General features: G+C 35.2%; 2 protein-coding genes across 2 annotated transcripts; one reads left to right on the top strand and one right to left on the bottom strand.

The window, feature by feature from the left end:
• Positions 1-419: 419 nt before the first annotated feature.
• LOC122579950 (UDP-glycosyltransferase 83A1-like) lies at positions 420-3,078 on the bottom strand. The gene is made up of 2 exons (XM_043752218.1): positions 2,503-3,078; positions 420-1,540 (listed from the first exon to the last, which is right to left on the bottom strand). Exons 1-2 carry the CDS (start codon positions 2,984-2,986, stop codon positions 633-635), a joined length of 1,392 nt encoding a protein of 463 aa, XP_043608153.1. The 5' UTR covers positions 2,987-3,078; the 3' UTR covers positions 420-632.
• Positions 3,079-9,385: 6,307 nt separating this feature from the next.
• On the top strand, positions 9,386-11,094 carry LOC122611179 (UDP-glycosyltransferase 83A1-like). Its single transcript, XM_043784156.1, has 2 exons — positions 9,386-9,957; positions 10,064-11,094. The coding sequence occupies exons 1-2, from the start codon at positions 9,471-9,473 to the stop codon at positions 10,954-10,956; spliced, it is 1,380 nt and encodes a 459-aa protein (XP_043640091.1). The 5' UTR covers positions 9,386-9,470; the 3' UTR covers positions 10,957-11,094.
• The last annotated feature ends 953 nt before the right edge of the window (positions 11,095-12,047 follow it).

Below are 12,047 nucleotides of genomic sequence, written 5' to 3'. Positions count from 1 at the left end.
ACTTCAAATTTATCATTAAAAATTAAATTGCACTTATTATTTTTTTTCTTAATTCATGAGTTTTTCTTGCATCAAATGTCGTGGAGCTAATTACTTATAAAAATAAAAGCATCAAATAGTTGAGTCACTTACAAACCAAGTTCGCGACACTTAACTATATACTATGCATTAAATAGAATAACAGATTTAAGAATATCAATAAAATTAATCATGTCAGTAACATTGAATTAAATTTACACGTTTAGAGGAAAAACATGGATTGAATTATAAAATATATAATATTTAAAAAAATTTTGGAGATATTTATTTTTTTACATAACAATGACATATTGATAAATTATTAATGACATATATGATACCTTATTTTTTAATAATGACATATTTGATATATTGATAAATTATAAATGACATATATGATATTTCAAAATTTAATTGGACAAATATGATATTTTTTGACTTACCAATGACAAATATGAAATTTTCCTAAGTAAATACTCATCTAGACACACACTAAAACAAACCAACAAAACTATACTAAAACAAACCAACAAAACTATATGAAATCGTTTACAGACCCGTAACCCGTGAACAAAACCCGATTAACCCAAAAAGATAGCTTTGTTCACATCAAGTTATTGATCCTTGGCATTGGAATCTGTATTATGTATCCACTCACTAAATTTTGAAAGATTTTCGTGTGAGCATCCGCCTTTTGTGACACTAGTCGCAACCTTTTGTTTAATATCTAAGGCCTTAGATTTGAACTTGGTGTCTCTGAGTAACTGCTCTACCTTGCTTGCAATTTCGTCTCGTGTAATGATACCAGCTTCATCTTTGGTTAATCCAAGCCCGGTTTTCCAAATGTCACATATATATGTCTCGTTGTAAAATTGATCAGCAAAGCAGGGCCAACATAAAAAAGGAACTCCATTTGTCACACCTTCTATAGTCGAGTTCCAGCCACAATGAGTCATGAAACAAGCTACAGAAAAATGAGCTAAAACCTTTTGTTGAGGTGCCCAACTCACGATTTTTCCACGAGACCCCACTCGGTCCATATAACAATTCAGGTAACCGTTTGTAGTCTCCTTAGTTGTACTGGGCCATACAACCCATAAGAATGGTCTGTTGCTATGCTCAAGACCAATTGCTAATTTTTGAAACTGAGTTGGGTTTATATTAGCAATGCTCCCAAATGCGACATAAATGACTGAACACGGCGGTTGTTTATCAAGCCATTCTAAGCAAGAGGAGTCTTCTTGCCAAAATTGGCCTTCTTGATCAGCAAGCCGGTTGCTTGCTAGTAACGGGCCAATTGGTACCAACTGTGGGAACATTCCAAAGGCTGCAAGTTCTAGTTCAACAGCTGAGTTGCATAGAATCCAATCGGTCATCCTGACGGCTTCCATAGTTTCTACTGTAATTTCAAAATGAACTTTCGTATCTGTTGAGTCACCAATACATCCCCATATGAGGTTTTCAGGTTTTATCGGCGGCATAGTCTCTGATAGCAGAATCAATTCACTATTTCGTGGCGTGCCTAGAATATAATTATATATCGTGAAGATTAGACAAGCTAACTAAAGTTATATATCTAATGAAACATACATATTTATGAAAGAACAAGTGTATACAAAGATTTTCATGATGCAGAATTCAAAACAATCTATTTTATTTTATTACTTGTTTTATTTCAACTGGAATATATATATATATATGGTAGGGATCCAGAGAGAAGGTTTTTAAGGAGAGAATGAAGAGAAGGTCTGTTTTTTATTTTATTTTTTAGCTTATTTTTTTAAATTTTTTTTTATTTTTTAACTTTTTCCATTCTTTCTTTAATTAAATCAATCCATAAAAAAATTTTTTTAAAAAAAAAAAAAAATTTCAAATCCGAGTTAGTGAGTTATACATGTAAGGGTACGGTACGGGCTTCGCCGTTGAGGATATTAACAAGGGGCAGCTGGTGTGAGTGATAGGTCATAGAGGGTGATCATTGATGGGGTGATCTACCTAACATGCTTCGCCCTTAGCCATCATGGCTCCGTCATAGACTAAGATGCTTCGCTAATAGCTTACAAGCTAAGCTCTTTGAAAAAAAAAAAATTTTAAAAACTTTTTAAAATTTTTGTATGGAATTAATTAGTTAAAGAGAGAATGAAAAAAAGTAAAAAACATCAAAAAAACAAGCTAAAATTATCAAAGACGAACCTTCACTCCTTAAGGTACCTTCTCATTTGATCTTATATATATATAGGGGTTAGTTATTGTAAAACAAGTATTAAAGTAAAACAAATAGGACAAAATCTTGACCCTTAGATCATGATAAAATTGATGCACGGAGATTCACTTATATGACGATGATTTTGATGATGCATAATGATTGTTAGTAAAAGAAAAAATCTATTGTTTTATTTTAATACTTGTTTTATTTTACTTAGAATCTATATATATATATATATATATATGTGTGTGTGTGTGTGTGAGAGAGATAAATCTAACCATTATTGTTTATGATTCCATCATCAATAAGCTGCTTAACACTCATCATGGTGGCTAATGTTGCAGTTGAAGCAGGACAGAAGGCTACTCCTCTAATTCCCATCTTTTTCGCGACTCGTATAGCCCATCCCATCCAACAATCAGCAATAACACATGTTATTTTGTTATCCTCGTCTTTATTAATCGTCTCTATAAGTTCGTTCAACTTGGTAGATGTAAACCGTTGTAATGATAACATTAACTTACCAAATTCATTTCTATCCTCCCCTGGTTCGAGCCCGTCTGGGAGTGAAACCATTTGTAATACATCATCACAGGTACCATGTTTCTCAAACCAATTTTTTGTCACTGCCTCGTGAGTGAAATCTGTGTTTATGAATGTAATTTTAACACCTTTTTTGACTAAACGTTGTGCAAGCTCCATCATAGGAACTACATGACCTTGTGCTGGACCCGGCATGAGTAGAACATGAGGTTTTGCCATGACAATTTTTTTTTATCTTTTTTGGAGATATGTTAAGAAATGTTATTTGTGCATCGCTATACACTTTGAGTGTTAGTTCACTTCTAAAGAGACACAAGTGATCGACATGGATTTATCAATAGGGATAAGCATATATATATATATATATATATAGTTTATTTATGTTCTGGTCCCGTCCTAATTAATTAATATATCTCAAAAAGTGATAGCGTTAACCATATTTGTCAGTTAGCGGAATTTGGGACCGGGACTATGATACCGGGAAGCTAGTGCACCGAATTAAAATTGAAACCAATATTGATACAATATTTTGGAAATTTTCAAGATCAGTATTGTCAATTCCGTGACCAATCACATGCATCCCTATTTTTCGATTTTCATATGTTGTTAATTACCTGGTTTGATGCTTTTTGTTTCATGATATGATCACATGCATTTATAAATGATAATTGATAAATATAATTTGGCACTAGGAAGTTAAGTTTAAACTTTATGATGTTGAGACATCCCCTAACAGAAAATCTTTTTTTATACACACAATGAAACAAATTTTACTTATTTTTTTTTCTTATATAAATCTAAAATTCAACTATAAAAATTACTATTTAAAATAAATTAACAATGAGTGTACGCATAAATATGCCACGTCAAACGTCGTTTATTTGTTTGGCAAGTTAAAAAATTGGAACACATACAAACATATTCATAACATGAATTTGCCTACCACTCTTTATATCGCCTTGAATACTGCTGGCCTGCTATTCTGAATAGTTCAATACGTGTAACAATATTCAACAAACCAACACATTCAATACCTGTAACCAATCAATTCAACAAACGTTACATATGACTCCGTACAAACCTTATTTTGAAATTGGATGAACTATAGTAGGTGACGTATTGAATTTGAATGTGGGCCAAACGAGTTAAGGAGACTGGAGTCTGGAGACGGCCAATGTTTTCAACGCATAACACCAACAACAAATGGTTGGATTGGTAAGGTAAACATTATGGAGTCGGCTTATTGGGCTTTCTGAAAAAAACAACAATTTGGGCCACAATTGAAGGTGGGAGAGTGTGAGCTAGCCCGGTATGGTTAATTGAATGTCAGACTTTTGACAAAAAAGCAAAGTTATTAAAATTTCAAACCAGACTGGCGGGACCACAAACCGGATAGTCAACCGGTCTTTGATTTGCAGGATTGATTATATTGTGAATTTTGGCTTGATACTTGTTGATTAATGGTGAAGTTGAATTTATCGATCGTGTGATATACTGATATAGGTGTAGAATGTGTTATGACAGTTAAAAGAGAGATTATATTATAGAGATATGAGAATGTGTTTTTCAATTAGTCAAATTTTATCTCTTTGTTTGTTATTAAGTATTTGGATAAGTGGCAAACAACTTGGCCTCTGAAGACAACAATTAGGGGTTCAATTCTCAGTCCATACAAAAGCAGGAAGTCATTTTTCACCATTTAGGTAGAACCTAGTAGTAGTTTCTCTACCTAGATAAAGGTGTAGAGGTCATGAGTTAAAAAGTTTTCATTTTGTTTTATTTTCACCGTTTTGAAAGAAAATGAACATGAAATGGATATATACTAAGCGGCAACAAAGATAGACTTCAAATTTCCAATAGGAGAGTTGATTAACTCTTCTTTTTTTAACCAAAGTTTCAGGTTTTCAGTCTCATCATTGTCCCTAAAATATTTCAAAACTTTTTTCTTTAACATTTGACCAAAGAAAATTAAAAATTGGTCACCTGGCTGGTTTGCGGTCCAAAATTACTTCTCCTATTATTGTTATGGTTTATTTTCCAAAATTCCTCACATTGTCCGCACTGCAAACTTGCTCTAAAATCTCTTAACATGAATTGGTGACCCATCGGCAGAAATAATCACGCATCTTACATTTGTAAGAGTAAATTATTATGAGGTTTTATGTGAGCCACAAATTTCATCACAGACATGCGTAGTTGGAGATCCGCATATTATCCAATTGGATGTTCACTGTATCTCGAATTTTAACTCGTTAAAAAAGAGAAATTTTTTTTTTTTATATCTAGTACTGTTTTACCGCTTGTCTATTTTTCATTCTAAACGAGTGCTAGTGAATTGTATATGACCTAAATTGTAACACTAATTATTATAGTACTACTGTACTAGATATATACATGATTGGTATATGCTGAGTGATATATCGACTAATAATTGTGTGGTGGCCTTCAAGAACCTCGTGCTTCTAGCTATCGACAAACCTGCATGCAAATTTCTTATACAAATACATGATGTCCACGAATTGGATATATAGTGTCCACATGAGGCCAAATTGCAAACTAATGTACGTACGTGTTTACAGCCTATTACAGAAACATTGACTCCACTTTTTAAGGTGAACTTTCATAATTATTTTGTCACACCTCATTTGTCTACAGTAACTAAAAAAGTTACCGTGAACAAGTGAGGTGTGACAAAATAATTATGAAAGTTCACACTAAAAAGTGTGAACTTTTATTTTTACCCACTTTTTAGTGTGTAGAAATTTCCCTACATTTTTAATTAAATATATTTCTACACACTAAAAAACGTGACAAAATTTTTAATTTGTTCACACTCACCTAAAAGTTTGAACAAATGCAATATTGTTTGTAGTGTGATTAGACTCAGTGGCATGCCTCTTCATCGTCCAATAGAGATCGACCACGTCACCAGCACAGTCAATCCGAAGGCATGACTGGCAGTGGAAGTCCCACTACCGTTCTGGAGGAAACTAACTAAATGTTAGAGAAAACCCTCATGCGCATCTTAAATTCTTATCTTACTAATTTATACATTTAGCCCTTATCTTTTATAATTATTTAGCCTACAACACTCAACACCACCACCATCAACACCTGTTGTGATCGCTGCATTACACGGACAATGTGATAGTTTTCAGGAAAGTTATAAGGGAAAAGTTTCATTGTATTAATCTTTATTGAAGATTTTTATAATGTAAATTTCATTGTAAAATCTTCATAGTAAAGTTAACTAAAAAATAGTTAAAAAAATTTTTAGGTTAATTAGTAAAGAATATATCATTTTCCTTTTTTTTTAATGTAAAAAATTTCAAAGAGAAAATAGGTGAGAGCTAGAGAGCAAGATGCATGGTAATTATCAATACCTCATATTAGGGATGAGCACGGGTCGAAACCCGGCCCGACCCGCGAAAACCCGGCCCGACCTGCGACCCGCGAGAGCATGAAAACGTGAACCGTGACCCGGCCCGTGAAGACACGGGTCGGTTCGGTTTGGGTCGGGTTCGGACGGGTCACGGCTTTCCTTCACACTTTTTCGGTTTTTGCCTTCAACCGACCCGGCCCGACCCTGTAACACCCCAACAAGGCGGAATCATGGGGTATCACAAGAAAAGCACAGCACGACATGGGAATTATGTAGAGTAAACTAAATGCATAAAAGGATCAAGTAAATCCATACGAACCATTTAGTAGTGCAAGCAACCGGATCACATCTAAGCATAAACCCTAATCGGGAATAATGAATCACGGATCCAAGAAGTCCAAGTCCAATTCTAGCAAAACCAGGCAATCAATCATCCAATACATCTTTGAGCTAACATGTCACCTGAAAAGTGTACTAACACGCGTCAACATAAAGTTGGTGAGTTCGTAGGGACAAGTAACAAGAAATAAGTGTGTCGGGATAACAACCATCAACGATACACGAGGATTAGGATACCTAATCACGTTCACACAAATCAACACAAGTCAATGTTTACGTTTAATAATAACGATAACCGGCATGACTTACATAATGAACAAGCATAAAATACGTTTCCTGTCACGTCTTACATAATGAATAATGCGTAGTAAACCGGCACGACTTACATATATTTCAAATGCGTAATATCACGGCACGACTTACATATATTTCAAATGCGTAATAAACCGGCACGACTTACATATATTTCAAATGCGTAATATCACGGCACAACTTACATATATTTCAAATGCGTAATATCAACGTTACGTTACAACTAAGTATTCATATTCAATATACCTGTTAAACAACATCGTTAACAACAAAATTATGCCACAAATCGTGGCCTTATCGTTATGCCCTTAACATGGACTTAATCGTTATCACAATCACAAATCTATAATACGTTAAGGGGGAAAATGTTATCACGCGAGATCCTATGTCCCGATCTTTATCAAAACGTTTTCCATCAATTAATAACACAATGCACATACACTTCTTATGATTCTAATTTCAAGGAATCATTGATGCTTATATATAGGGTCACCCGCAACCTTCCCACCACATCTCCTATTCATTGAAAGTATAACCGTCTTCCATGTATGTACAACTACCCAAACCACAACAAGTATTCATAAACGAAAGCATAATAACCAAGCAACAAGTCAATACATTAATCAAGAAATCAATCAATCGATTAAACGACAATAACAAGCACGTACACTTTTCAGCCCGAATCTCAATTAAGTAGGGAGGGTTTACGAAACTCACCTTAAGCGGCTACAACAAGTTAACATCACGCTAAGAATGTCCAACGGTCATCAAGGGTCCACAACCAAACTTCAACAACGATCACAACCTACTTTACAATATCAAAATATCACAAAGGCATCCCAACGGTAAAGTCTAACTAGTTAAACTACGCCACAATTTCCAAGGGTGATCTAAAAGTGATCCAAGAATGCTTAAACCATATTGAAGAGTTTTAGTTAAATACGATTTAATGACTTAATTAGTACCAAAATTTGACGTAGAAATCAAAGTGTTTAGGAATGTGTTTAATCAATTTTGTTGACCTTAAAATGATGATATAAGACTAATAAACAAGTTTTTGATCATTAAAAGTCGACCGATAACCGAACGCAAAACTTGAGGAAAGGACAGAAAAACTGCGGCCGCTCGCACGGTCGGCCGTGTGAGCGTCTGCAGTACAGGATAACTGGGCATGTTCTTAACAATAGCACGGCCACAAGCACGAAGCGACTGTCTGAGCGGCCGTGCTCGACCTGAATGGATTTTGACACAAAATTTGCTCATTTAGAAGTGAAATCAAAGCTCAATCTTTTAGCACAATTTATTACAAGCATAAACAAGCATAAATAACGACTCAAAACCAAAACCCACTCCCTAAATCAAAAATCCCTCTTTGAAACCCTAGTTTTGACCTAAATGCTCAAGAACACTAATTTTGACTAAAACTTGTAAATAGCAAGTGATCCAAGACTTGTATCTACATAAACAAGTAGTTTGAAGATGAAAAACACTTACCAAAGTTCCTTGGACAATCAAATTCGGATTAGAGACTTTGAAGATGAAAAACTCCCTAAATGGAATTGGAAATCTTGAATCTTAGAAGATTATCTTTGTTAATGTACAAGTTACTAGTTAATTTGCTTATTATGATGATGAAAAAATCTGAAAATTAAAGGAGAAAAGGGGAAGAAAATGATGATATAGGGTGTTCTTGGATAATAGAGAGAAGGAAGAGAGAAAGAGAAGAAAGAAATGAAAAGGGAAAGGAAAGGGGGGGGGAAGGAGTTGGGGGCCGGCCTATAGAGGTCCAAAAGTGGCTCCCGCTCCGCTAATTTCGACAAATAGCTATTCGTTACCCATTTAAACACTAAAACGAGACCGTAAACATAATCTAACTCAACGTTACGTTAAAACATGTCAAAACGTTCCGTAATTTATCATTTAATCATACCTTAAATTTCGTTTCGTTACAAGTCAACATAGGTCAAAAGTCACGAATGTTACAGACCCGGCCAACCCGTGACCCGTGAAAACACCAAAAGTTTGACCCGTGACCCGACCCGTTAGGGCTTCAGGCCGGTTCCGGGTCGGTTCCGGGTCGGGCGCGGGTCAACGGTTTTTTTCTCATCCCTACCTCATATGATCTCTCTTATATATGACTCTACACTCCCTACAATCCTTACAACATTTTTAATATATCCATCACGGGACTCATCAAATTCTCAATAAAAACAAAAGAAATCCTCACTCGTTATCAGAAAAATGAATGGTCACATAAGGAGTCAACAACGGGTCCATTTTAATGGCGTTGGCTCGTTGTCAGAAAATTAACGATTGGACTACTATGAGTGAACGAGTGAATAAGAAGAAGATCGTGAATCCTCTTAATTATAATCAATAATACTCCAACAAGGTGGGACATAGTGTCAAAAAGAAGAAAAAATGTAAATGATCATTGAGAAATTACAAAAATTGTGAAATTGAAATATCGACAACTCCAACAAGGTGCAGTGGGACATCATATGCAAGAAACGTAATAATACACCACACGTGAACTTAATTCAACGAACAATTTAAAGACCCCTAATTAGAATTTGTATTTATAAAGGTGAGTTAGGATCGAAGAAACTACAGAGAACAAACAATATTTTTTATTCACAAATAAGTTACACACACCAAAACTTAGATATCATGGGAAAATCTCATGTTCTAGTCATACCATTTCCGGCACAAGGCCATGTAATTCCAATGATGGAGCTTTCTCAACGCTTAATCGAGCAAGGTGTCAAAGTTACATTCGTAAACACAGAGGTCATTCACAACAAGATTGTAACAAGCAATTGGATAAACAAAGATGGCGTTGATGATGATCTAAGGCATATGGTTTCAATCCCCGATGGGTTAGACCCGTGTGAAGATAGGAATGACATCGTGAAGTTGGCGAAATCTATATCTCAAAATATGCCTGGCAAGTTTGAAGAACTCATAGAGTCGGTTGACAAAGAAGATGATACTAAAATCACTTGTATTATTGCTGATTTTAACATGGCATGGGCCATACGAGTCGCAAAGAAAAAGGGGATTAAACCAGCAGCCTTTTGGTCTGCTTCGGTAATTACACTGGCCAGCGTATTGTCTGTAGAAAAATTAATTGATGATGGAATCATAAACGAAAAGGGTAAGATCGATATGTATGATTTATACTTGAATTCAAGAAAACTCAAAGAAAGTTGAATCAATTGCAAGTTGTCTAATCTTATTGAACCTTCTTTTTTATTTTTTAGGCATGGTTCTAAAAGATGAAATGATTCGGCTGTCAGATTCAATGCTGCCTATGAAACCTACAAACATGTTTTGGGTTTGCTTTGAGGACCCGGCTCTCTCAGAAGTTGCTTTTCAAATTGTATTAGCGGCTAAACAAGCTTCTGAATTGACAGAATGGGTCTTATGTAACTCGACTACTGAACTAGAGGCTGCAACATTTAGCATGTATCCACAGTTATCGCCCATAGGCCCTTTGCTAGCAAGCAACCGACTTGCAGACCAAACGGGCCACTTCTGGAAAGAAGACACCACCTGCTTAGCATGGCTAGATCAACAACCAGCATGTTCTGTTATTTATATAGCATTTGGGAGCTTCACTTTGTTCAACCAAAATCAGTTTGAAGAATTAGCATTTGGTCTTGAACTTAGCAACAAACCATTCTTGTGGGTCGTGCGACCAGGTATGACCAAGGAGACTGCAACCATTTTCCCAGATGGATATATGGAGAGAATAGGCTCTCGTGGAAAAATCGTGAGTTGGGCACCTCAACAGAAAGTCTTGGCCCATCCTTCTGTGGCTTGTTTCGTAAGTCATTGTGGTTGGAACTCTACTTTAGAGGGTGTAACAAACGGACTTCCTTTCTTATGTTGGCCATATTTTTCCGATCAATTTCAAGACGAAACTTACATATGTGATATCTGGAAGACTGGGTTAGGGCTAAACAAAGATGAACGAGGAATCATCACTCGAGAAGAAATAAAAAGTAAGATAGAGGTTTTGTTCAACAACGGAATGTTTAGGGCCAACGCCTTGGACATTAAAGAAAAAGTGGCAAGTAGCATTGCAAAAGGCGGATGCTCACACTCAAATTTTAACAAGTTTTTCGAGTGGATACATGAGAAAGACTCGTAAGCCAAAGATCCACGTAACAAGTAGATAACTAATGATACTATCATCATTTATCCTTGGAATTCCAGTGTTTAATTTTGATATTCTTGTAATTGAATTTTCTATTTGAAATAAATTGCTAAAATTGGCTATTATGCACAATCTCAGAGTTATAGGTATGAAGCTAGTGAAATTAAAAGCTTTAATTTAGTCGTGCAGCCTATCTGGTGAAAATAGGTGATCACGAACATTAGTCATCAAGACTAAGGTAGTTTGGTTTGACTTTCGAACTACCCTAAGGTAGTTTGGTTTATTAAAATTTTGAAATAAATTTCTATTTTCTCTTTAATTTAGTCCCAAACATTTTTTCGAACTACCCTAAGGTAGTTTGGTTTGATTTTCTATTTATCAATTATCCCTACTGATAAATATCGAAATTTATTGATATTGCCATATAGGCCCAAGCCCAGAGTAGGATGTCGTCAGATCTGGTCCAGCAGCTTGACCCAAAATAGTCATCAAGAGGCCCAGCAGATTTGAATTATATGTGTATTGTTTTCAAAACCGCAAAATTTATTCTGGATCCACCACGGGGTTCAATGTTACACGAATCATGTAAATAGTATTGATTCTTGTCATTAGCATAATATAAAACGATATGAAGTTGATACTTTAATTCCGAGGTATGTGTTTAAAAAAGGAAAAATTTATTTCATACCGTCAACATTCATGTCGTTATACTTGATTCTGGTCGAAGTGTCACCTCTCCTCCTAGTGTGTCCGTCAATGGTCCAACCATTGTTGCCCGAATTAATACTATGTCACTACAACTGCAACTCTTCTTAAGGTAAATATTCACATTCTATTCATTTCTTATTTCATCGTTTTTCAAGAGATCCGATCCACAACAAACTAAACTAATTCCATTGGTTGCATTAGTGTTGGCGTACGAAATCCAGTCGTTCTTTTTAGAGCCTATGGGAGCAAGGCCAAAGTATATAGACATGTGTTTCATTGTCAATTATTAAATAATTAATTTCTTTAAAATTAACTTAATTAATTTGATGGCTTTTATTTTTTATGTACGTAGTCCTTTAATTTCTCATGTCTTTATT

Source organism: Erigeron canadensis, chromosome 8, assembly GCF_010389155.1.
Source record: "Erigeron canadensis isolate Cc75 chromosome 8, C_canadensis_v1, whole genome shotgun sequence".
Taxonomy (NCBI): domain Eukaryota; kingdom Viridiplantae; phylum Streptophyta; class Magnoliopsida; order Asterales; family Asteraceae; genus Erigeron; species Erigeron canadensis.
The sequence above is the reverse complement of the archived record's forward strand: the minus strand, read 5'-3'. Positions and strand labels throughout refer to the sequence as shown.